General features: G+C 39.8%; 3 protein-coding genes across 5 annotated transcripts; 2 read left to right on the forward strand and 1 right to left on the reverse strand.

The window, feature by feature from the left end:
* Positions 1 to 2,101: 2,101 nt before the first annotated feature.
* def8 (differentially expressed in FDCP 8 homolog) lies at positions 2,102 to 10,212 on the forward strand. Of its 3 annotated transcripts, XM_085908229.1 has the most exons (13): positions 2,108 to 2,231; positions 2,485 to 2,619; positions 3,600 to 3,722; positions 5,624 to 5,718; positions 6,137 to 6,286; positions 6,617 to 6,758; positions 7,489 to 7,653; positions 7,997 to 8,124; positions 8,340 to 8,453; positions 8,679 to 8,759; positions 8,945 to 9,085; positions 9,203 to 9,312; positions 9,386 to 10,212. In XM_085908229.1, the coding sequence occupies exons 3-13, from the start codon at positions 3,614 to 3,616 to the stop codon at positions 9,471 to 9,473; spliced, it is 1,323 nt and encodes a 440-aa protein (XP_085764355.1). In that variant the 5' UTR covers positions 2,108 to 2,231; positions 2,485 to 2,619; positions 3,600 to 3,613; the 3' UTR covers positions 9,474 to 10,212. The 3 variants fall into 3 exon arrangements, with proteins under 3 accessions (XP_085764354.1, XP_085764356.1, XP_085764355.1); XM_085908228.1 differs by lacking the exon at positions 2,485 to 2,619 and having other exon boundaries at positions 2,102 to 2,231; XM_085908230.1 differs by lacking the exon at positions 2,485 to 2,619 and having other exon boundaries at positions 2,102 to 2,161.
* A 718-nt stretch (positions 10,213 to 10,930) lies between these two features.
* On the forward strand, positions 10,931 to 17,845 carry LOC147059332 (mitochondrial inner membrane m-AAA protease component AFG3L1-like). Its single transcript, XM_085907334.1, is given in 18 exon segments — positions 10,931 to 11,092; positions 11,479 to 11,569; positions 11,645 to 11,704; positions 11,794 to 11,915; positions 12,004 to 12,153; positions 12,245 to 12,319; positions 12,422 to 12,546; positions 12,624 to 12,876; positions 12,941 to 13,078; positions 13,398 to 13,551; positions 13,625 to 13,732; positions 14,186 to 14,311; positions 14,410 to 14,520; positions 15,342 to 15,457; positions 15,587 to 15,787; positions 15,904 to 16,098; positions 16,338 to 16,509; positions 16,512 to 17,845. Coding segments are annotated over 18 exon segments (2,382 nt in total). The 5' UTR covers positions 10,931 to 10,972; the 3' UTR covers positions 16,577 to 17,845.
* dbndd1 (dysbindin domain containing 1) lies at positions 17,504 to 24,717 on the reverse strand. Its single transcript, XM_085907335.1, has 4 exons — positions 24,297 to 24,717; positions 22,112 to 22,282; positions 20,415 to 20,552; positions 17,504 to 18,255 (listed from the first exon to the last, which is right to left on the reverse strand). Exons 1-4 carry the CDS (start codon positions 24,325 to 24,327, stop codon positions 18,098 to 18,100), a joined length of 498 nt encoding a protein of 165 aa, XP_085763461.1. The 5' UTR covers positions 24,328 to 24,717; the 3' UTR covers positions 17,504 to 18,097.
* Positions 24,718 to 25,067: the final 350 nt, after the last annotated feature.

Genomic DNA, 25,067 nt, shown 5'->3' on the forward strand with positions numbered 1-25,067 from the left:
TTCTTTGTTTTTTTTTCTGCCATGTTCAAATGTGAATCGCAGTTGTTATGAGAATTCCCTCACAAATGTCGCCCAGTCTCGTGTCGAGCATACCCCGACGCACAAAACGCTTCTTCTCTTCCAATGAAGGGCATCTCTTTATCTGTAAAGATAAGAACAGGAAACATCAAATTATGACGTTTAAAAACATGCTGTCAAAATGACAATAAATTTGAAGGCAATTTTTTAGAGGGGACAACTCCTGTATTATTATTTTATCTATTAAAAAAAAAAAAACTGTTTTGAGTTCCAAACATGTTCACAGAACAAATGACGTTAGTTAGGAACACATTATTTTTTTTCCAAAATACTTCATAACAGCTGGGAAAATCTCACAGTGTTTTAATGCATTAGCTCCCAAATTAAAGCGCGTTTCAGTCGATTAGACTATGGAGCAATGTGCTCGGTGCTTGACTTGAGATACTTCAATTTGGTTTCTGTCTGTGGGGAAACTAAATGTGATTTGTAGTCATGGCTCTATGGTGTCAGCAGTTGGACACATGCTTGGGAGCAAAAAATAGCGTTTTGTAACTCTCAGATGCACTCATTTTAAACAAAGCATCATTTCATTGGCGAGAGAGAGAGAGAGAGAGAGAGCACACTGCCCATTCATACACCGGTACAAATTCATACCTTTCGTGCTACTCTGGCTTATCACCAAGATCACGTAAGGACCTTTTTTTGGGACTTAATTAAATGTTAACTGATTTATTTAACATCCTGGCCGCAGGGGTGTCAAATGTATTTGCATTGTAGTTTGCTTCAAAGGGCCATTAAAATTGTCAACCCAAATCAATATGAAACGTCTCATATGGTATGTATAGTATAGGCTACGCAACAAACGGATGAATAACTAGTTTTCAAAACAGACACCAATAAAATCTGTTCAAATATTTAAAAATTAAATATGTAAGAATACAAATTCTTCTATAATGAAAGGTATTAAATATTGCTAATAATATCTCTGTTTTTTTGAAAAGTGAAAACAATTAGAGATTCGGGAATCGATATATGAATTCGATGCACAATTTGTCTCCGCGGGCCACCTAAAATGATGTGGCGGGCCGTATCTGGCCCCCGAGGCCTTTGACTTGTGATCTAGGACGTCTGGGTAAGATTAAAAATCGAGAAGATCCAGCAAGACAAACATGATCGTTTATTGTGACGAAAACGAGAAGAATATCAGACACACTTTTAATCACCAAGAGGCAAGTATCAAACAAGTTGAATAGTAAATTAAATGTGGATAAATTGTCTTATCAATTACAAATAATTGGTTAACGTGTTGGATAATAATACTCAAGAAGAATTTTAAAAGCTTGATCTAGTTCCAATGATGGAAATTTCTAAAATGTATTTTTTAGTTGCAGCACTCAAATGTGGAGGACCCCATGACTGGGTTTGCCTTGGGCCTCCAAATGACCAAACATATCAATGGGAACAACAAGCATTCAACAATAGCAGCATACACAGTCACTATTCAAATAATATTTCTCTGAGCTTCTCTGTCACACATTTTTTTGTAAGCCGCACCCAAATATCGTCATTATAGATGCCCTGAGCTCTGCTCTGGTTATCATTGTATCCCATGAAGATTGCGGTTTTGTCATCCTCAGATTTAATCAAACAGGAAAGTCAACCCATTCACACACTACTCAACCACTTATTTGTTGGTTTTAAGCAAATCAGCAAAGTGTGAGAATAAATTAGTTACACAGCTATGGATAGAAATCAATCTACCATTACATACATCTCCATAATTTAGGGAAAGGTTACATAGGAATCCATTCATATAAGTTTATTCATATCTGCACCCCAAAAGTAATAACTACCAGAAAATATTTGTTCATTGGTTAGATAATAATCTGCCTGCAATGGAATTTTGAAAATTGAAAACTAGATACGTCCCATTTAATTGTAAGCATGGAAAAGAAAGAGACTTATTGTGTTTTAATCCTGAAAAGAATAATTGAAATACCCAACGTATTCATTTTACTCATAAAATAAAATCATAAAATAAAATAAAGTGGCATGTTTTGTTGTGAAAATATTAACCGGAAATGAATCTCTTTTGAATGGTCACTGATTCGGTCGATGTGTTGCTGATGACGAGAAAAACAAGGCACGAGCACAAATACTCACCACACGCGTGGAACATTAAACACAATTAAGAGGTGCCGACTCAATGACAAGTAAGAAGAAAACAAACTTAACTAATATTAGATCATCGCGTCCTGTTCAATTTGCTCACAGTCTGGCGTCAAATGACTGTTAGCCATGTAGCTCTAGCTTGTTGACATGCAATGTTGGTGGGCCATTTCTGACTTGAATGATGTCCTTCATTGATTTACTAAATAATTTTCCGGACATGCACAACAACGTCACGTGTATTGCTTTTGATAAAGATCGTAATCATTATTTCCTTTTTTTTCTTTTGTTTTACAGCTGCAGCTTTCTTAGTGCTGATGGTTTACTTGACAATTGCATGTATTGTTGTTATGATATGATCACCGAGGTCAGAGCTGTATCTAAATATCTGGCTTGGCAAGATAATGCACGATTTTGATTGACGCCTTCAAGGTATTAATTCAACAATGTTTGTTATTGTAATATTAAGCGTTACTGTACGTCATACTAGGAGCAATATTTTCACACATTTAGCAAAAGGAGGCAAGAGAAACATTACTTGCAAGTTGCAATGATGCAGCACTCCCATTCCAGCAATTCCAAACATACTCAATTGGATTTGGATCTAACAAGTCTGGAACGAAAACCCACATATAATGTGAGCTTATGAGCTGGTACAATTGAACATGATCATTATGCATCTCTCTACTTTTGCATGATTGTGAAATAATACATTGTGGGTTAGCCATATATTATGTCTACCACCATTGTTGATAGAAGAAACGACTGTGATATCATTTTTACGCTCGTTACGTGTATGCACTAAAATGCACAAATAGTACACAATATAATTCATTTTAAGTGTGTGTGTTTGAGATAAATTGGAGCAAGCTAAGTTATAAATATTGCTCCGGTTTATCTCAGAAGTCCTAGTTTTGTAAAACAGTCAGATTTTCCTATTTTTGGTTTGGACTAGTCTTTTTAAACCAATCACCTCCTGTCAAATTCTTAGCTTTCCAGGTAAATGTAATTCAAAAGTTAACGTGACTGCAACATTAAATATGTTTTAAACATTTAATTCAGTGAAATCTCATGTACCGAAATCACCTTCACTGCTGGTTGCACCCAAGTAGTGCACTCTATTATGTGTCAGTTTCTTCAAGATACAATTAATTAAGTAACAGTTACATTACCAGTTAATTATCTGTTACACCGAATTGACTCAATTCCATTGGTAAACCTCATCAAGTGGTCAGTCGGGATAATTTCACATTGAAATTTATCTGGTGAGGACCCCTGAGCCTGTATTGTGATCAAATTTACAAATCATTTCCAAAAATGTTACTTTATGCCTCTTCAATTAACTAAAGCATAACAGAAGAAACTGCCGACATGTAACATGATGCTATAATGTCCATTGTGTTCTCACTTAGATGTAGCCGATGAAATGGAGTATGATGAGAGGCTAGCACAGTTCCGCCAAACCCGCCTTAATCCCTTCGATCGCGGAGAGGAAGAGGATGGTACCGAAAGGGGCAGGACGACCCCACAGCAGGGTAGGTCATATTTACCACCACACACTATTGACGTGTGGATTATGGCTTCAAGGTCACAGTTAGTTTCTTTACGCTACAGTAAATCAAAATAAAAGAAAATGAATTTGTTCTTGATTTATAAGCCTAACACGAGGAGGCGTTAACAAGTGATGAACTATTTACTGATATGATTTGTTATATTGAGTGGCTTTAGTTTATCGATACTGGCTTCTCCAAAAGTATTGGAACGGCAATGTTTATTATTTATTTTTGGTGTATACTGCAGACAATTCCAATTGTCCGTTCCAATCCTTTTGCTCACTCTTCAAAAACAAGGTGCGAGATGTAAATACCATGAAAATTATAAACTCATATTCATCTATTGATACAAAACCCAAATGCAATTGACCTTGCCGTTCCAATTATTTTGGAGGTATGCTAAAAAAGTAGTGTTTTTTTTTTTTTTTTTAGAAATTAGTTTGTGTGATTGCTTGTCTTAAGAAAAGTGGCAGCATGAATAATTTCAGTAAAGTGAAACCTCTGCAAACAAACAAACAAACTAAAAAAAAAACAATCTGCTCCAGGCTCAATCTTTCTGGATCATAAAACCTTCACCACCCGTTACTATTAACAGAACAATAATGAATAAGATTATGTATTAAATAATGAATGACAAGCTGATGATTTCACCAAGGACCAATAGGTTGTAGTCATTTTAAATTATTTCATTACTGTTAGTCTTCTGCATTTGATTTATCCCAGAGACTCAAATCTAGAATTAATTGTGGCTATATAATATTGTGTTGGAAGAAAGATTGGAGAAAAACTGGATTTTTATTTTATTTTTTAACGTTTTTCTTAAATTATGTTAACATTTGGTTTACCAATCAAGGAAATTCACTGAATGCCCGTCCGACCCTTCTCTGGAGTGGAAATATTCTACATGTTAACCGGACCTTCTGGATATTAGTTGTTTCCAAACGAAAGGGGAAGTTTACAGAGTGGAAACAGATCAAAGTACTGACATGATTTCATGCAGCCGGCGATTATACTGCAGAAGAAAAAACGACGATACTAGTTTTGCCAGTTGGACAGTCAGCTCATTAATTATACTGATAGTTCGACATGCTTCGTTTTGGAGGGAAAATAAAGTCACGTTGTGGTGGTTTTTAAAAACGAAATAAATCATTTTAGATTTATCATTCTATTAAGGATTTTGCAAAGACATTTGCTTACCCAGAGGACATTAAATCCCTGTGCAAGCGTTTCTTTAGCAACAGGCACAAGTTCAAACGAAATCAGTTGGCCAATTTTTTTCCCAAAAGGTTGGCTGTGCTATCGATGTTTTCAGCTTCATTGCCTCAGCTTGACAAGTTCCATTTATGTTGTTATTGTTATTATGCGATTAAGAAAAACTAAAACAGTGTTACCATTTCGACGGCAACCATCCGCTGAGCTTTTGCTAGTGTCGACTGATCATGTGTTTCAATAATAATTGAGCATGTTTTAAACACACACACTAAAATTCTAATAAATGTTGTATTAGTGAAAAAAAATATTACAAAGCAATTAAATGGAAAAAAAAAACATACCTGCTATACGTATTTTATATTATCCTGTTACATTTCGGCACATCTTCATTTCAGTATTAAACATTTCCAGGAGCTTACAGCCAAAGGTGAACACCGGCGAGAAATGTACAATGTCAGCTGTTTTGTAACAACTTGTGATTATGCTGCTCAAAAAGTCACAAAGGGATGAAAGCTCAAAGTTCATACAAGAAGCGCTTTTAATGACAACGTCGCACTTGGGCATTCTTCTCTTTGTTTTAGAATATTCATGAGGCGAGTCGGTACATGAGAATGTACAAGAGTGACAAGTCATGTGTTTGAAAATACCATTTTTTTACTCTCCTTTTGCAGAAGCCAGACAGGAGCTGTTTTCTGGAAACAGAATTCAAAGTTCAGACGGAACCATGGATCTTGGTCTAGCTGAAGACCACTTCTCAAGACCCGTGGTAAGCAAGCCGTATTCTTCTTATTAGTATGAACTTGGTTGCTTAGTACATCACAGTCAAGATTCAGTTCTTTTTCTCAAATTCTGATCCATAACGTTTCTCCTGACTCCAATGAGTTTGTAGCTGTTACAGTTTGTGGTTATTAGTAGTACTCGCCATGTTTCCTCCTCTCCTCTGCATTATAGTTAAACTAGCATTAGCGGATTTCCTCACTGCAGTCAGATGACTGTCGGAAGTCATCACATGACCTGGGTTGGGGCAAGCCTGCTGTAGAAATGTATCTTCAATCAAGCTTGTGTTCTTTTAAATTCACTGTAAATAATAACTCTCTTGTTGGGTGTTAAAAGAGATGTGTTGCAATTCTGTCTGCTTTATAAATATATATATTTTTTTATTCTACTCTATTCGTTGGCCGCAGGGTTCATTTGTGGCCTCCGACATCGAGCAATTGAAACTAGCCATCGAGGAGTGCAAGAAGTTGATCTTGGAGCTGCCGGAGCACTCGGAGAGACAAAAGGACACGGTGGTGAAACTCATCCATCTTCGCCTCAAACTGCAGGAGCTGAAGGTTGGTTCTTTTCGATATCAAACTCCCGAATAAGTCAAGTTGAACAAACCGACGGCTGCCTGTGTGACATATTAATCGTGTTCAGATGTTTCAGCCTAAAAAACTGCACAATGAGCTTAGAAAGGTGGAAACGGTACAGTAAAGTATCCACGTGAATGTGTGCTATTATTAACAAATACTGTTAAAACACTCGCACGCAAACACATGGCCTCTTAAAAGCAACATGCGTGGATCAACAAAACACACACTACAGTTTTCTATCAATGTTATGCTTGCAATTTCTGTGTGTTTGTCTCCAAATAAGGGTTATCAAATATCGTTCTCCGACAGGATCCTGATGAGGATGAGCCTAATCTGAGAATGGTTCTTGAGCACAGATTCTCCAAGGAAAAGAGCAAGAGTGTCAAACATACTTGTGACAAATGTAGTACCATTATCTGGGGTCTCATCCAGACATGGTACACCTGCACAGGTGATGCACAAAATCCACTGCACAGAAATGTGTTCAATTACACCAGTCACTTTATTAGGTATACCTGCAATCTAATGAGCCTCTTTCCAAATGACCAAAAAAAAAAAAAAAAAATCAGGATTTAGTTTTTTTTTTTTACTTTTGGAAACTGTAATATATGCAAATTGAGCTCATAGAGTTCCTTCATTCCCCAGGTGAATAATTCATAATTCCATCCATTATCTGAACCGCTTGTCCTCACAAAGGTCGCTCGCGTTGGAGCCTAGCCCAGCTGTCTTCGGGCTGCAGGCGTGGTACACTCTGAACCTTTGCAGTAGATTAATATCTCTGAAGATGTATAGCTTCATTGTGATCCAAAGGAGGCTTTGTTCCACTTTGGCAGCGGTTTGTATCCCCTTATAGTTTGTCAAGATGTTGATTCCTGCATTTCCAAGAGCTATGTCCAATGTTTTCTTGCACATACATTTTCAGTTTCGGTCAAATAAATTACACCCCAAAAATGCAACTTACATTTAGGAGCAACATTGTCGACTTGTGAAGGTGGATCTAATTTTTGGGTTGGTGATTGTTATTATTGCACATATGCCAGCTTTAAATCATTGATTACTCTTTATTGTTTTCTTGTATTTAGATGTCGACACACACGCGTACACACACAGTTGTGTTCCATTTGTAAGCGTCAGCCGAGTGCATCAATTATCTTTTTCATATGAATCCTTGTCTTCTTCAGGTTGCTATTACCGCTGCCACAGTAAGTGTATGAACCTGATCACCAAGCCCTGTGTGAGGTCAAAGGTCAGCCATCAGTCAGAGTACGAGCTCAGCATCTGCCCTGAGATCGGACTAGACCGCCAAGACTATCGTTGCGCGGAATGCCGTTCACCCATCTCACTGAGTGAGTACGAATGAGCTGAGAGCACAGAACAAAGAAAACTTCACGCCTATGATGATGGAGCAGTCAACCAATGTTTTGGATGTTTCTGGAATTTTTCGTGCATTCCAAATCGATTTAGTGGTACTCAAAAGTTTTTACATCAAAGAAAAATACTTCAATATTTAAATTCCACCGAGAAAAAAAAGACCCAAATACTTGAAGGAGTCTTAGTGAAGATATAATGTTCTAATATTGGACAGCATATGCAATTTATTATTTATAGTTTATACTTTGTTATGCTCATGAAACATTGTGCCTACAATATCCACTGTGTGGAATTTTAATGTATTGTTCATCTTGATAGGGGGTGTACCAAGTGAAGCCAGACAATGTGACTACACGGGCCAGTATTTCTGCAGTGCGTGTCACTGGAATGACACGGCCATCATCCCAGCACGAGTTATCCACAACTGGGAGTTTGAACCACGCAAGGTACTCAAATACTTTTTTTTTTGTGTGCTTTGTTCTATTTAAAAAAAAAAAAAAGAAGAGATTGTATTGGATAAAGCGCCAAAACATATCAAGAGTTCAGTAAAAATTTGAGAGCTTTCCCTGAGTTGTGACTTTGGATTTATAATTTGGCAGTCTTTGAAAGGGTTAGGGTTTCACTTTCATGCTAATCATTCATTCCTCTTTTCTTCATGCAGGTTTGTCGGTCCTCACTGCGCTACCTGGCCCTGATGATGCCACGGCCCGTGCTGAAGCTGAAAGAAATCAACCCACTGCTTTTTAACTTTGTTGAGGAACTGGTTGAGATCAGAGTAAGTTGCCAAACAAGGAAGGCTTTGAGTCCTAGACCATATTAGATACGTTTCAGTATTTTCTTAAATACAATCTCAATTCATGTGTTTTCACACTTAGCTGTGAATGCCCCACCACGATGCAGTCAATTATACTTTTGCTGGCCCACACATTTTTAAGGCTTGTTGAAATATTTGATCTCTCTGGTCTCTAAAGAGGACTTAAGTTTGTGATTGTGTTAACAGAAACTTCGCCAGGATATTCTACTGATGAAGCCTTATTTTATTACCTGCAAGGAGGCCATGGAGGCACGACTTTTACTCCAGGTCGGCATGTACAGTGTCATATCCGTTTTGACTTTGACCTACATTATTCTTCTTTAGTGTCACCCCTCATAGCACATCTTGTACTGTACAGCAGCACCACCTAGTGGGGATAACAGTTTAGTCCGTCCCTTCCTGTCTATATCCTCCCTCTCTAAGATGGATTTGCTTTGTGTTTCGTGTTCTAGCTTCAAGACCGCCAACACTTTGTGGAGAACGATGACATGTATTCCCTGCAGGATTTGATTGACATTTCCAGCGGGCGACTGAGCTGCTCCCTCACCGAAGTCCACACCACATTCGCAAAACACATCAAGCTGGACTGCGACGTGAGAGCTCATAAAAAGCACAAACGACACTTTTCACGATACTAGCTCTCTCTTTGAATCACATTTTTATTCAATGGTCATTTTCTTTCTAAGAATTTTCTTTTGGTGTGCATGCAGCGTTGCCAGGCCAAAGGCTTTGTGTGTGAGCTGTGTAAAGAGGGAGACATCCTCTTTCCTTTTGACAGTCACACCTCCGTGTGCCACGACTGCTCGGCCGTCTTCCACAGGTCCGTCATCAACAGTCGGACAATTTTGAATCGAAAATAAAAAAACAAATAACCGATGCCTTTCTCTCTTTAGGGATTGTTACTATGACAACTCGACAACGTGTCCACGTTGTGCCCGGATGACCGAGCGTAAACAGGATGAAGACACAAAAGATGCATGAAGGAACTTGAGATTACAACGCTGGAAAGAAAAAAAAAACGGTTGTCAACAAAGAGGAAACCTGGTACAGTAGCAACCAATAGTTTGTTGCCTATTGCCGTTATTGTCTTGATCATCTTGCACGTTACACGCAGGAGTTAAAAGCCTCAATGTTATGTAACGACTGCGACAAATGATACCGAAATGTAAAGATGAAGATGTTACATATCCACTGCTGGTCCAACTACTCGTATTTAACATGAAGAAAAATGTCCGCATTTTCGACATTCCAGTTACAGGGTTGTAATGTCTTATCATTCCTTCATGTATAACTGGAAAATATAATTCAACATGCTTGTTTTTGTAAGGATACATGCAAAGCTGCGTTAGCTCCAAATGAAAAATTAATTCCATGGAAGTGTATCAAACCCAGTAGATGTGAATATTTGTGCACATTATGTGCCTATGAGATTGTCAGGTTCCAAGGAGCTGTTAACCAAACGTCAGAATACATTTGGCAATATGTTAATAGTTTTTATCATAGCTACATTTTAGGATGTCAGAAGACACCTTTAATGTCTAAACGTTGACCTAAAATATTTGTTTTAAAATAATAACTCGTTGCTGTGTTATTTTTCAGCATGATGCACTGTTTATTGTTTTTCCTCAAATCAATTGACATCAGTGGTGTCAGAGTGATTTCTATTCTGTTGTAAAAACCATGTTGAGTGATGCATGAATAAAATACTGTAATATTTCAAGGCATCTATGAAATCATTGCCTTTCCCGAAATCCCAGAGAAGGTCTTACCGATGCTGCTTTAGGTGCCACCACATTGGTCCACTGGCTTCAATACTATCTCTCTAATATCGCAATGTGGGTAATGATGGCAAAAAAATTCGTTATTAGCTGCGCAACGTTGAAAGAAAAGGAAACAAGTGAAACCAGCACTGGATGCAGGTATGTGTGAACACAAGGGGGCGCTAAAGTAATTTCACAAAGGGTCGATTGAGTTGATTCGAACCCCAAACATTGAGTCGCCCTATGGTGCGATCACTAATAAAAAGGATGATTTCAATGGGAGAAAAAAAAATACCAGAAGCACATCCCAAATCATTGTTCTGCAATTTTACACCACTGCAGATTACAACCACATAACAATCGCTTTTCGCAATATAAAACATGTAAAGATAAACTCAATGAAATGTCTACCAGGTTTATGTTCAACATAACAGAACAAAAGAAAACATATAGGGCCATATTAAAATTCTAGTTTTAGAATAGAAAAACCCGATTCTCAGATGTTTTGTGTTGGTTCCAAGTAGAATGTTTGTGATGAGGGTGGAGGGGCCACGGGTGAGGTGGGCTGCAAATACCCTGTCTCAAATTTGTAACAAAATCTCGCGCGATTTTGTAAACGCGCTCCTTTTTTTCATTCGTCGCCCAGCGCAGCAGCTGCTATGTGTACGTGCTCTTCTCATAGTGCACATTGAAGCCCAGTCAGACAAAGGTTCTGACAGCATGGGGCTTCTCGCTGTCACTGTCAGCCGCTTTCACAATCGGGTACGGTCACTTCGGCCATGGGGTCGAGACTTCACGTCCATTTCAGCAACTTTTCGCCATGGTAAAGGTCTCGCTCTGGTATGTTCATTGTTTATTTACACTATTAGAGTGGGAACTTCCTTTGTTTACTTCCACTCAGCAATACTCCCTCATCATTTTGACATTTGTTAGTTGCAAACTACGTTCTCATTCAAAAGTTAGTTATGTGTGTGCACCAAAAAGTTTTAGATTGCAATGAAGGGGGCGTGGCTACCTAGAACTCAATGTTCTAAATTATGGAATGATACTGTAATAATAATAATAATAATAATAATTATTATTGTTATTATTCATGTACACCATCCAATTTTACCTGCAATACAATGTATAGAAATTAAGAAAGTTCAACTTTTTATAAACACATAAGAAAACATAACTACGATTTATTCTTAGAGAACAATTGAACATGTCTTTCTTTATTGCAGAAGTCATCACTGATCCAAAAGAAATGTGCCGGACTTCACCAAAACAAATTCCTGTTTGTCCGTTTACTCAACTCAAGCAAACCACCCAGAGGTGTTTTCACAATACATTTTGGGGTCAGGTGAGGCTTTTTTTGCTGATTTTGTATTCTCCTTGCAATTTGTTCAGGGTTTGAAAAGTTCTTTCCAAAGAGCGAAGGGGCCGCTGGCGCCAACACGTCATCTGACGGTAAGGAAGGTTTGAAGCAAAATAGGAACACTTTGTTGCTTCTGTTCTTTCTTTTTGAGTGACCTGATTTCTGTTTCTTTGACCTCTAGATACTAAAAGCAAGGACCAAGAATCTTTTAGAAAGCAGCAAAGAGAAATAAAAAAAGAAGGTGATGAAGGACAAAGAGGTGAAAAAAAGGATGAAGAATCTGATTGGTGGGAACGTTTTCAGGTGCAGATGAAGATTCATCAACTTCAAATATGTAAATCACTTCAAATACAGCACTGGTCCAAAATATTTTCACGTCTGTATCGACCAGGAACGTTTTCCAATGGACAAAAAAGTCATACGGAACTTCGCAATTGGTGCAGCTGGCATGGCCTCTGCATTTTTCTACTTTTACTTCCGCGAGACCGGCTTTCAGATCTCCTGGAAGGACTTTGTGCATCACTACTTGAGGAAAGGCTTAGTAAGAGATGCAGATATTTTTTTCTCCTATTGTCGACACTTCCATTTGCAAGAAGTCAGTCTAGACTGAACCTCTTGTGCTTTCTCCACAGGTTGATCACCTGGAAGTTGTCAATAAACAATATGTCAAAGTCATTCCCGCCCGTGGTGTTAACACATCAGATGTGGTTGGTAGTAACAATGAATGTGTCATTTCTGAAATGTTGTACAAACAAAGACTGCCAAAAAAACCCACACATGTTCAGTACTCATAAGCTGTTTTGTTTCAGAGTTATCTGTGGTTCAATATTGGCAGTGTGGACTCATTTGAGCATAACCTGGAAGTAGCTCAAGAGGAACTGGGTGTAGATTCCACTTGTAAAGTACCTGTCTTCTATACCAGTGAGAGTGACGGGTAAGAATTCCAATCCCGTGATCTCCAGATCTTCCATTGAGCCTGCTTACATCAGCCTCTGTTTTGCCCATTCATAGGACGCTCTTGTATAGTGTTCTTCCAACCTTAGTCCTGATCAGCTTCTTGCTGCTGGCAAGACCTCGCGGGGGTAGAGGACGAGCAAACCTCTTCAGCATGGGTCAATCCAAAGCCAAACTAATCAAAGACCACATTGGCGTTCGCTTCAAGGATGTCGCAGGCTGCGAGGAAGCCAAACTGGAGATTTTGGAGTTTGTCAACTTCCTGAAGAACCCTCGGCAGTACCAGGAACTCGGAGCCAAGATCCCTAAAGTAGGCAGTCGAAATGTATAATTTGGCGTTTTAAGATGCGATCAAATCTCGTCTCTTGTCGCAGGGTGCAATATTGTCAGGTCCACCCGGAACAGGGAAGACCTTGCTAGCTAAGGCCACCGCAGGAGAAGCTCACGTTCCTTTCATCACTGTCAGTGGCTCGGAATTCCAGGAAATGTTTGTTGGAGTGGGAGCTGCCAGGGTTTGTCACATTTTGATGTTTACGTGCTTTACTTTTAAGCAAACACTTGTTCACAATTATCATGTAGGACATTGGTGTCTCCCCCCCCATGGACCGTTGATAATTCAGAAGCAAAAATGGTTTACTCCACTACAGATCTGTTCAGGTTATAGAGCCGCGGGTCATCTCTGATCTTAAAAACTGTTTGCCGTATTGTTTTTCCACAAGCAGGGTACAAACATCCTATTCTCTGCTATGTACGTCATGCATAATGCAATTAAATTGTTGTTGTGATGAATCCAGAAACCCTCAAATAACACACACTGTGGCTTTGTTTCAGATCCGGGACATGTTTGCTATGGCACGAAAAAATGCCCCCTGCATCCTTTTTATTGATGAGATCGATGCGGTCGGAAGAAAGCGGGGCAGAGGAAACTTTGGGGACCACAGTGAACAAGAAAACACACTCAATCAGTTGCTCGTGGAAATGGACGGTAAGCAGATTATCCTTCCCATCTCGGGAACTCTTGAGACCTTTGTGTTTAATTTGTTTTTCTTCCATTTCAGGGTTCAAGAGCAGCACCAATGTGATTGTTTTGGCCGGGACCAATCGAGCTGATATCCTAGATCCGGCTCTGATGAGGCCGGGACGTTTTGATCGACACATACATATTGGTACGTTATTTACCGCTGCCTATAATCAATGATGTTATAAGCTTCACATTATAGCATTGTTAATTTGTTTTTCAGAAGTTTAATATAAAATTGCTTCAAAGCTATTAGATTTGCCTGCTCCCTTCTTCAGGTCTGTTCACTAATGTAAGGCGACTTGTCTTTTATCTTGGCGCTGAGTATGTTCTTGATCTTTTGAAGCCCATCTTAAAATCTAATTGATGCTATACATTTCACACTGAGGTGAGCAGACCTACTACTCTGACAAAGACAAGCAGGTTGAATGGGAGAAAGATGGGATTAGACCCATGGAAAGTAAATGTAGCTGAAAATATTGCCAGTAAGTGTAGGCCTTGCTATATATCAAGTCTCGGTGAAGGGTTTTTCATAGATCTCCCGGGTTTTACATTTGGAGATGAACTGCTGCTATTTTTCACTGTTGTCATTTCTCTCCAGGCCCACCAGATATTAAAGGCAGAGCTTCCATCTTTAAAGTGCACCTGAGACCTTTAAAGTTGGCCCCGAGTATACAAGTTGAGGCTTTAGCCAGAAAGTTAGCCGCACTAACTCCAGGTTTTACGGGTGAGATGTTATTAGTCTCGGGTGTAGACACCCACACACTGTAATTAGAAATCGGAATCTATAATGGTATCAGTGTGATGATTCTTTGTGTGTCTTAGGAGCTGATATCGCCAATGTTTGTAACGAGGCTGCATTGATAGCAGCGCGCCATTTAAACCAACATATAAGCACAATGCACTTTGAACAGGCGGTTGAAAGGATCATTGGAGGTGAGTTGACTATATGCAATGGTGCCTTGAGATGCAAGATGCAAGATGAATTTGTTCCATGAATGTTTGTAACTCAAAACGATTGTTTCTCATATCGTCTTTGAAATCAATGGAAAGCCCAGTAATCGAGTCCAACTTCTAACTCGAAAAAGAAAAGGTTTTTTTTTTTATATAAGAAAATATAAATCTATAATGGCAACAAAGATGCTCTTCGTTAGTTTTTGAATGACTATATTTCCCTATAGTCATTGAAAAGTTAAGTAATGACATTGATTTATTGAATTTCATATTTAATTAATAAATGAGACATCTATTTAATTATTTAATGGTGCATTTAATTATTTAATGGCACATTTATTTAGTTGTTTAATTCCTTATTTAATAATGAATTAAACATGTCATTCATTCATGACATTTTAATGAAACATTTCATGGTGTATTCATTTATTTAATTTTATTTTGGCACATTTGGTCCTCCATAATCCGTAGCTGTTTGCTGAACAACTCACGTGTTCTTGGTTTTTAGGTGCTTTGTAAAATACCGTAGCATACCACAAGACGGCGCCTGAGCCCTGTCTAATAGGTAATAAAGCTGCACATTTTATTAAAAAAAAAAAAAATTGCAAAGCTGTACATTGCCTGCATAGGGTAAACATTGAACCACCCAACCAGAGTAGTCCTTTTACCCAATAAATAAAATGGCTTAACATTCAACCGAACAAACAAACCAACCAACCCATCATCACTTCAGCTCAATAATCATCTGTGGTGAAATGTCTTACTATATATTGAGCACCATTCTAATCAAGGAAATGTGTCAGGTCTGGAGAAAAAGTCTCAGGTACTGCAGCTTCCAGAGCGGACCACTGTGGCCTATCATGAGGCTGGGCATGCTGTCACTGGCTGGTTTTTAGAACACGCTGACCCGCTATTGAAGGTGAACCACTTGGTGTCTCAATTATTATAGTTCTGTTTTGTTAACTCTTGAGAATATCTCAGATGATGGTTTTCCTGTCCTGTCTGTCACTGTCAGATCATCAATTAATCAAGTCTTGTCTTCTCACAGGTATCTATTGTTCCTAGAGGTAAGGGGTTGGGCTATGCTCAGTATCTCCCCAAGGAGCAGCACCTCTTCACACAAGAGCAGCTCTTTGATAGAATGTGCATGATGCTCGGCGGTCGAGTGGCCGAACAGGTTTTCTTTCGTCGGATCACCACGGGGGCCCACGATGACCTTCGGAAGGTCACGCAGTCGGCCTACGCGCAGGTGATGCAAATGTAAAAGCTCACATTAGTTTCGAGAGTTAAAAGCACACAATGGGATCTCTCCACACAAAGTCAGGACTGTCTCCGTTAATCGAGCACGTTGTTCTCATTCTTCAGGTGGTACAGTTTGGAATGAGCAAGGCGGTGGGTCAGGTGTCTTTTGAGCTCCCGCAGCAGGGTCACGTGCTGACCGAGAAGCCCTTCGGGGAGCTCACCGCCCAACTCATCGACGAGGAAGTCCGTCTGCTCATCGACTCCGCCTTCCAGAGAACGCTGCAGCTTGTCAAGGAGAAAAAAGAAATGGTGGACAAGGTGAGAATCGAGGGTTAGGGTGCCTAGACTAGACGAAAAGTCGTCGTCCAAATATTTACTTGTCTAGGAATAATTTGGTAAATAAATTAATCAATTACTGGTGATTAAATTAAGATTTTTTTTTTTTCCAAAGCAGGGTTTCAGCATGAGCATGAGCAGGGTGTTTACTAGCCTGTCTTGCGGGTTTGGTCACTTGACCTTCCACATATCACGGATTGAGTGAATCATTTGGCTCACAGGTGGCAAAACGTCTCCTGGAAAGAGAGATTCTGGAGAAGGCCGACATGGTGGAGCTGCTTGGGCCGCGTCCTTTTCAAGAGAAATCCACGTATGAGGAGTTTGTAGAGGAACTCGGGGACCTGGAGGAGGACATCTCCCTACCCGAGGGCCTGAAGAACTGGAATACACGTGACAAAAACACTCGCCAAAGGAGCAAAACCAATCCGCTGTTTATATAATGCAGGGTCAAGGAAGATGATCATCTGATTTCAGGTGACCTTTCTTGGCAATTATGTCATATGACTTAATGAAGTCACTGAAATCCAAGGTGGAATTTCAATTTATTGTTGTTGTTGTTGTTTACCAAGTGCACTAAATGAGCTATAACCATCAACATCTATTAGATCATGTTTGCATATAGTTTTAAGTGTCATTTTATAAGCTATTATAATATTCATAAATTCACAGATCAGAGATTGTGCTGTGTTGAAGCGCTCGCTGATGAGTTTTAGTGATACATGAAAAATTGGAGCGCATATTGCAAGCACATTTTGAAGTGATGGAATTTGAAGTGTTATTGGAATAGGCAAACAAACATGTCACTGAGTAATAGAACATACATTGACCACACGGCGGAGAGATTTGGGGAAAGTGTTTGAGGCACAATGTAGCACTGGTTGACGGTATTAGCAATCAATCAATGTTATTTAAAAAAAATATTTTCAGATTAATTGTTTATATTTCTCAATCTGAAGTTTTGTTCAGATGCTAGTGCAATGCTGAACAGTTACTTCATTTTTTTTGCAAGGCTGTACGTACTCGTAAAAAATTTGCTTTTAGACTTATTGTATATATATTTTATGTTTTTTTTTCTCGACGTATGCTGCTGATCTCGACACCAGGTTACCCTTGTGAAAAAGATCTTGTTATCAATGGGTTTTAGTTTTTAAAATCAATCAAATTGAGCTCTTTATTGCCAAATTTAGAATATTTTTTTTATTTTAAATGTTTTAAATCGATCCAATTTAGCTCTTTAGCTGCCGAGTTTTGAATATTTTATTTTATGATCTGTTTGTCATAAGTTAGTCATAGTGGATTCTTGCCTCTCCTGCAAATTTAAATAGAATAATAAGTCAGAGTTCTAAAATCATTACAGAGACAAAAAGAAATAAAGCCTACACCAAAGCCCAGTTTTCAAGATGTTTAATTTACCCTCCCACAGTCACTCACATCATTCTGGATGATCATTGGTCCAGGGATAGACAAGTTATTGATTCAAAACTAATCAAGTAACTGGGCTGTCACTTTTGCTTGTTGCGTTAAACAAGTGTTGGCACTTCATTACGTGTTTGGCATTCATGCAAATTCACATTAACTCAACATTTGAATCCCTCCAACAACTTTGACTTGACTTTGGAGGATCAATGTAAATGAGAAGATAGTCATCACTTTGAAAGATGAAGAAAATGATTACTTCATGAAAAAGATCCTAATAAAGTATGTTTTAGGCAATTGTCATGACACCACATCACACACTTCCTTGGCTCATGTCTTGGCTCATTAAGTCGCTTCTGTTACTACCCTGTCTTCAATCCTTCCGAGTGAAACGAGACGAGAGAGAAGAAGTGTATGTGTGTGCACTGAATTTTTGGAGAACACTACTTAGTGTCCTGAGTTCAACATGAACTCATCTGTTCATCAGCACCACCACAAAACACTGTCAGTGGCCCAGTGGTACTCAGGTTGTCCACTTGGATCTTCGTTTCCCGCCATGTCCGGGTCAAGGTTGTTTTGGCCTCTCCAGCTTCATTAAGGGCTCCACGGTGGTGTCCGAGTCGCTGTGGTGTTTTCTCTCTCGTGGGAACTCCACCTTGCTGCAGCGTGTCCATGAGGGAGAGCGCATGTAGCCGCCTTTTCCCAGCACTGCCTGCTGGGAACCTGACGCACAAACAAATGACGGGTCGGTACTTATTTACGGTTTCCGTGATGAGTCGGAACAATTCACTCGTATGTATATGAGAGTGTTTCAGAGGTATGACTGACATCGTTTTTTGTTATGTGAGAGAACCTTTCAGTAGTGTGTGAGAGCATTTTAGTGGTGAATATGAGTAGTGCATATTAGTAGTGGATCTGAGAGCCTTTCAGAAATTTGTGAGAGAGATTCATTAGTCTATATCACAGGTGTCAAACCCAAGGCCCGGGGGCCAGATACGGCCCGCCACATCATTTTATGTGGCCCGCAAACACAAATTGTGTATCAAATTCGTGTGTCATTACTCAAATTTCAAATTGTCTTCACTTTTAATATCTTTTTCTTTCGGATATTTGACCAGTTTTTACTCGTCTGATTTGAAAACGAGTTCTTTGTCAGTTTGTTTTGAAGCTTTTACTATATGAGGTGCTCATACATTTTTTGGGGGGTTGACAATCATAATGGCCCTCCGAAAGAAGCTATGACTACAATGCGGCCTGCGAAAAAAAAATGACTTTGACCACCCCTTGTCTATATCTGTTGTGTGGGAGTGGTAATCCAGAACTATGCCATTCCTCTTTCTCACCACCAGGTGTCGATGTGATACCTTGGGAGAAACTAACAATTAAAACGAGAGTGCGTCACAGCCTCCCTTCCCATTGGAGTATTTCTGATGGCTCTCCTAAGTGGAGAGAATTCTCACTGCTGGTACATAAATTTCCCCTGAGCCATAGCAATATCCTCACCCATTTGACATATAACAGGGTAAGGAGGGGGTTGATGGATGAGTATTGACCTAGGATTAATGGCTTCTCCACAGGATGTTAATTAGAGGCACAGTGGCCTGCACAAGCACAGTGACCTGCAAGGCACAGTCTGCTCTTCATATGTGTGTGTGTACGTGTGTGTGTGACACTCGGGAACACAAAGACAAATGATACATCGAAAGTGGGAATGTCACAGGCTTTTGATAAGGCGGCAAAGTTTGCACAGAGCTGATCTATTTTTACTCGGTAGCTTGTTTTGAGGTTGCCATGAACTCATGGAATCAGACAAATGAGTGCCAGTTTGCATAAACAAAACAAGTATTGTGATTTAATTATATCTTCATACCTTTATATCTGAAATTGTAACTGTGGTTTGGAGCAAAATGATTTGAAACACTAAACGTGGATATAAAAAGTCTACACACCCTTGTTTAAATGCCAGGGTTTTTTTGGGGGTGACATGAAATTGAGGCCAAGTTAAACCTTTTCAAAACCTTTTCCAACAATTCTGAACTAACCTGCAAAACTCAATTGATTTTGTTAAGAATTATGCAAACACACAAACAATAACAGGCATACAAACCTTGCTGAGGTTTTGCAAGCTACATTCCTCAATTCTACTCCAGTCCTCTAGGTGGCAGTACTACCTATTACAATATCAATTTTCCATAGCTCAGCAATATTTTTTCAATGATAATGAAAAAATTGACTTCCTAATTTTACTTAATAATGCTTGAGTGGTGGTAATGAAAGGCTCCCGGGTGTCAATAGCAGGCGTGAGTTCACTGTCCGCATGCAAGATGAGGCATCCAGTCATGAATAAAACATAGAGGACATTTTTGCCTCCTTTAGAAAAAATGGTGATTTCACACACCCGCTGCTGTGAAGCACTATTGTGGTGAAATCTCATGCACCTTTTCCCATCAGGCATACATGCATGAAGCCAAAAGGAATGTTTCCCTCCTCTCTTCTTTAAAATTCACACTTATTTCACTGATGGATAAAATACACCCATCGCATAGAATTAATAAATATTAAATAGAAGATTGTTCTTGACTGGTTTCAAGGAGTCCTTGAACTGGGATGTATCCTCATGTTTATTCAGTCTTTAAAATATTCTAAGCATTTCATCAGGTCTTGTAGTAAGGAATATCTGAGTATATGAGAATTACAAATACTTTCTTCTGCCACTGAATGCCTTTCAATGTCAAGAATTCCCATTCATGTTATTTTGTCCTTTCTTGCTGCTCGCCCCTAACTTAGCAATGAAAAGTATTTCCCACTTCGAATGGTGAGACAACCAGTAAATTGTTAGTGTTGGATCAGCCATGTTGGTTGTTCCTTTGTGTGCATCCCACCTGGTGGACATTCATTGTGGTTCTCTTCATCAGAGTCAACAAAGACTTCAGCCAGCTCCTGGTCCGACATGTCTGTCAGCTCAGTCAGATCTAAGAGGTCAAAATGGACTTCCAAAGAGGACACGCTGCTCAGGGGTTCTAGAGGATGACAAAGAAAAGGTAAACAGCGCATTTTTTTAAAACTAGTGTCATTCTCATAATGGACCTTGAGAGCCCCCCCCCACACACACACACACACACACCTTTTTCTATATTCAAATGTCTTAGGTTTAGATTACCCACAAAGGTGAAAATCCGCGTTATATAATAGCTAAATATATTCTATTATAGTCAATTCTATGCTTGTGGAAGAACTCGAAAGCTTTGAATTCAAGACCATCAACCATCTTTGAGATGAACTAGAACAAAGACCACAAGCCATCAAAGCTCAACTTGTTTTTGTCTATGTGTCCTAGTTGTGTGCTTACTAGCTCAACTAGATGTCTGGAGGACATGCTGAAGTGGATGGAAGCGAGTTTGTGTTTCCATGTGAGTCAGTCTGCCTGGCAAGTCTGGATTAAAGCATCCACAGACTGCGTGGGCATTAAAACAAAAAAAAAAGCTATTCTTCTCGTTTCCATGTTGCCTTCAGTAAATCTACTACAGCTGCAAGAAAAGTGTGCAATACTAAAAGAAGGTGAAACATCCTTCTTGTTTGGCTTTTCAGTCTGAGTGAAAACGAACAGTGACGCCATTCTAGTCTCCTCACCGATACAATATTTTCAACCCAGACTTGAGTATGTAAAGTAGTGACGGCAACAACGAGGAAGGTGTGGAGATGAAAGGGAGAGGAATGCCGGAGAAACGAAAGGAGTAAATGATGAAAATGACAGAGGAATAATGGAAGTGCAATCTTTTTTTTTTTCACTACCGCCTCCTTTTGTGCAGCGCTTGGTTGTCTCTTTCTTTTTTTTTTTTTTTTAGCCTTCCCATCTTTCTCTCCCACCCCTCTTCTCCTTAAATAATTTATAACATGGCTTTTTCTTCCAGACGGAAAAAAACGACCGACCTCTTTGTTGTGTCCGTGTGTATGTGCAAACTGACATATATTCGCCCACAAATAGATGACGTTAAACTGGAGTAGCCTACAGTCAAAATGGCTGTGTTCACACATTTCCACTCCAGTATCACCAGTGTGCCTTTTTAATCCCACACAATATTAAATGATCATGCTTTTAATGGCACTATTAATTCTGGAAAACCTTTTTGTTTTCCATTTTATGAGTCCATGAGTTTTGGTTCTTATTGAATTGACGTGCCTTTGGGCTGCCAGGTGGCAAGGCCGGTGGGTCACAGGCATTAGCCTCAGGATGAGCTGTCACAGTGAAAAATGCTTTCGTCGGTGAAGCAGATAAAAGCTGCCTTGTCACATGTTGCCCCAGTATTCAGCGCCGTGTTGCACTGATGCACAATGAGGCCCCTTCAGCATTTTGGCCCGTACTGCAGCCATCTTCAAGAACGCAGGACCGGAATACTTAAACAGGGTTGTGATCATGAAAAGGCTTTTAAGGACCTGGGGAGGATCGTTTGATGAATTTCTACTTTATGGCTTACAAAGAGGTTTTAAATCTGTATGATAGCAGGGATGCACTGTAATGATGGTTCTTGTGAATATTCCAAATACATCTGCCCCTACTTCTCTCTCTCGTTCTACTTACGTCTCTTCTCCGAGATGTGCAGCAGGCTGGCGGTGTGTCCTCTCCAGCCGCCCTCCTCTTCTTCCTCCTCTTCCTCCTCCTCCTCGCCCGCAGTGTGCTGCTGGAAGTGCTCCTGAGAGAGGTTGCCTGAGCTGGAGGGCTTTAGCAGCTTCTTTGTACCTTTACCGGGCTCTAATGGGGGGGACAAGCAGGGGGAGTAGGTCACGTTTTTATGCGGCTCGGGAATGCACTTGTCAGGTGATTGGTATGCTGTTATTCAATCAATTACCTTCATAGAGCAATAATAGGGTTCAATCTTTGCAGCATAACTCATGACTCAGCACAATTCCATCAATTAAATCGTCACAATGAAAAGTGAAGTGTTTTGTAACTTTGGAGATGAGTAGTTTGTTTTCACTATTCTTCTGTATCCAAACTCAAAGCACGCATGGCTGCTTTTAGGGTCACTACAGCTTTTTCAGCCCAGTGTTGTGGGAGTTATATATACTGGTAACGTGATGGTTTTTTTTTGTTTTTTTTTTTTTTTTTGCAGTGCCTGACTCTTTAGTGTCATGGTTGGTGTCAAATTACTGCAATAACCTACTTGTGTACACTTTGTACACCAAGGCTAATGGACATTGTCCAAGGTAAATATTTGTACCTTTTCAGGGCCAAAAAGATAGTATGTTCCCAAGCTCTACCTGTTAAGTATTTAGGGCAGTGGCTCTGGAATATTTTCGATGAAACGGCATTTCAACAAATACTTAGCGCTCCGGTAGGTTCTAGAGATCAAATGCATGTCAGTAATTTGCAAGAAAGACATTACGTATATGCATGATTGTGTAGGAAGCTGACATCACACCACCTGCTGTATCTGCTTCTCAGCTTGGGAGGCTTTGCTGTCAGGATTTTTTTTTTTTTTCTGTGTGATTCAGACTGACAGATGGTGAGGGATGAGAAAATGAGGAAGGCGATGAGAATGATATGCTGTATTCTTGCCAAAGTATCTCCGCACCGTGAATCAATATATGTCTCGCACAGTTAATATGCTCTAGTTCATTTATGTAAAAAAAAAAACAGTTTCAAATACATCCTTTTCATCTCTACACTCACTGGACGATTCTTTAGGTACACTTGAGCATTATCATAAAAACTGCACTCTGCAAATCGGACCAGCTCAATATTAACATGATGTAACAATAGCAATATTGTCTTTATTGTCGCATTTATATGATGTCGCGCTTGTACTGGATCTCAATGGATAAGAGGTGTTCCTAATGAATTGGTCTGGAAGTTAACAGTTGCTGTGTGCCCCACTGCTGTCACGGTGGAGCTACTTGGGATTCGCTCTCGGATGAATCGATACTTTTAATATTGAATTTAATCTACATAAATGAACATTTCATTATCAAGTGCCGACAAGAATGTAAGATTAGGTAGAAGGATATCTTGGCTAGCTGATTTCAGTTTTATGCTGACGAAACAAATCGGACTTGTTTCATGCAAATATAGTCAAAAGTTAAAAAGCATTTTGACACGTTTACGTCATAAAAACTCTGGATTTGAAGCTTGCGCACATTATTCCATTATTTACTTTTACTTACACTCTCCAATAAATTCTTATTTTAATTAATTTGTTCATTTTTGTGGCGTACGGGTTACAGGCCATATTAATTGCAGAACATGTTTTGAAATGCTTTATCTTGCGGTCTAATTGTTTTCCATGACCAAACCCTAGTATTTCAACAGGGGTGTGTAGACTTTCTAGATCCTCTATGCGATTCAGTACGATGACCTCCAAACTGTCTTAGCATGAAAGTTAAGGTGACTATATTTTTCCACACAATCAACAATGCAATGCAGAACGAGGGGAGTATTGTGAGGCTTCCCCCACAACGGGCTTCCCCGAATGGCCTTCACACAATGCATCCACTATTGTGCAGCAATTTGTCTCTCATCAGTACACTTTCTGCATGGCTGACCTATGGTGAGTAAGCGTGAAAGAGGCCCTCTAATTCTGCAATGAGCATGCAACTTCAGTAGAACCTCCATGGCATGATGAAGACAATGACCACAGTGTGTTGGCTCGCTGTTGAACAAACTCTTGAAAAGGTGGGGGGCAAGCATGTGCTATTTACCGGTGATACGTTCAAAATGGACACAAAAGCACTCAATTCAATGTAAAGAAGAAGAATTGCGTTCTTACCTGGGCTGTGAGCCCCTCCCTGTGCCTCCATGCGGCTCAACCAAGTGAGTCCTGTTGTTCACCACGCCAGCATCCAACAGCAGAGGAGACGAGCAGGGAGGGAAGGGAGAGGCAAGTCGGTGTGTGTGTGTGTGAGTGAGTGTATGTGTGTGTGTGTGTGTGTGTGTGTGAGGGGGGGTAAGGGAGAGGGAATAGAGGGTGGGTGGTTTTAACCCAAGCAAAATCACAGCTCCCTGTAGACCCGTCTCTTTATTTTGGTATTATGTTTCCAGATTTCCCAAACAGGTGTAGCTGGACTCCCGGCCCCATCCGAGCCCCAGACAATGGGTCCACCGCAGAGAGAAGAAGTGGGGGTCCGGGAACTGCCACATCGCCGCAAATTCCTAAATGCACGGGTTTAGTACGCACGGCATTGTGAGGCTTTGCTTGACATGTATAGAATCCACTGAGACCCAGAGAAGAGAGCGAGAGAGGGGCAGGGAGGGTGTAGCTTGGCTCCCTGCCCAGACTGGGAGAGGGAGGATAGGGGTGTCAGGGAGGGCTCCGCTAGAGGTGTATGGATGACTATGAAAGTCCTTGTTAAGGGGGTACACATAGTGAAACAAAAAATGCAATTGAGGCTATAAAGATGAATGGTCAAGGTGCTACACGGATGGCATCAGTTGTTTGCTTTCAGTGATTTAAACTAAAACATGTTTTATTATCCTATGATAAATATGTGAATAAATAACACACTGCCCTTTATAATTTCATGTAGCTCCTCAATGCCAC

Source organism: Syngnathus leptorhynchus, chromosome 3, assembly GCF_054491065.1.
Source record: "Syngnathus leptorhynchus isolate UIUO chromosome 3, UIUO_Slep, whole genome shotgun sequence".
NCBI classification, from domain to species: Eukaryota; Metazoa; Chordata; class Actinopteri; order Syngnathiformes; family Syngnathidae; genus Syngnathus; species Syngnathus leptorhynchus.

Bases quoted from the DNA above. Each gene is read 5' to 3' on its own strand.
- dbndd1 (XM_085907335.1), bottom strand. From the start codon at position 24,327: ATGGAGGCACAGGGAGGGGCTCACAGCCCAG. The intron at 20,553-22,111 runs GTAAGTAGAACG...GTCATCCTCTAG, and splicing joins GCACATCTCGGAGAAGAGAC to AACCCCTGAGCAGCGTGTCC. The intron at 18,256-20,414 runs GTGGGATGCACA...TTTGTGCGTCAG, and splicing joins CCACAATGAATGTCCACCAG to GTTCCCAGCAGGCAGTGCTG.
- def8 (XM_085908228.1), top strand. The intron at 8,760-8,944 runs GTCGGCATGTAC...TTCGTGTTCTAG, and splicing joins AGGCACGACTTTTACTCCAG to CTTCAAGACCGCCAACACTT. The intron at 9,313-9,385 runs GTCCGTCATCAA...TTCTCTCTTTAG, and splicing joins TGCTCGGCCGTCTTCCACAG to GGATTGTTACTATGACAACT.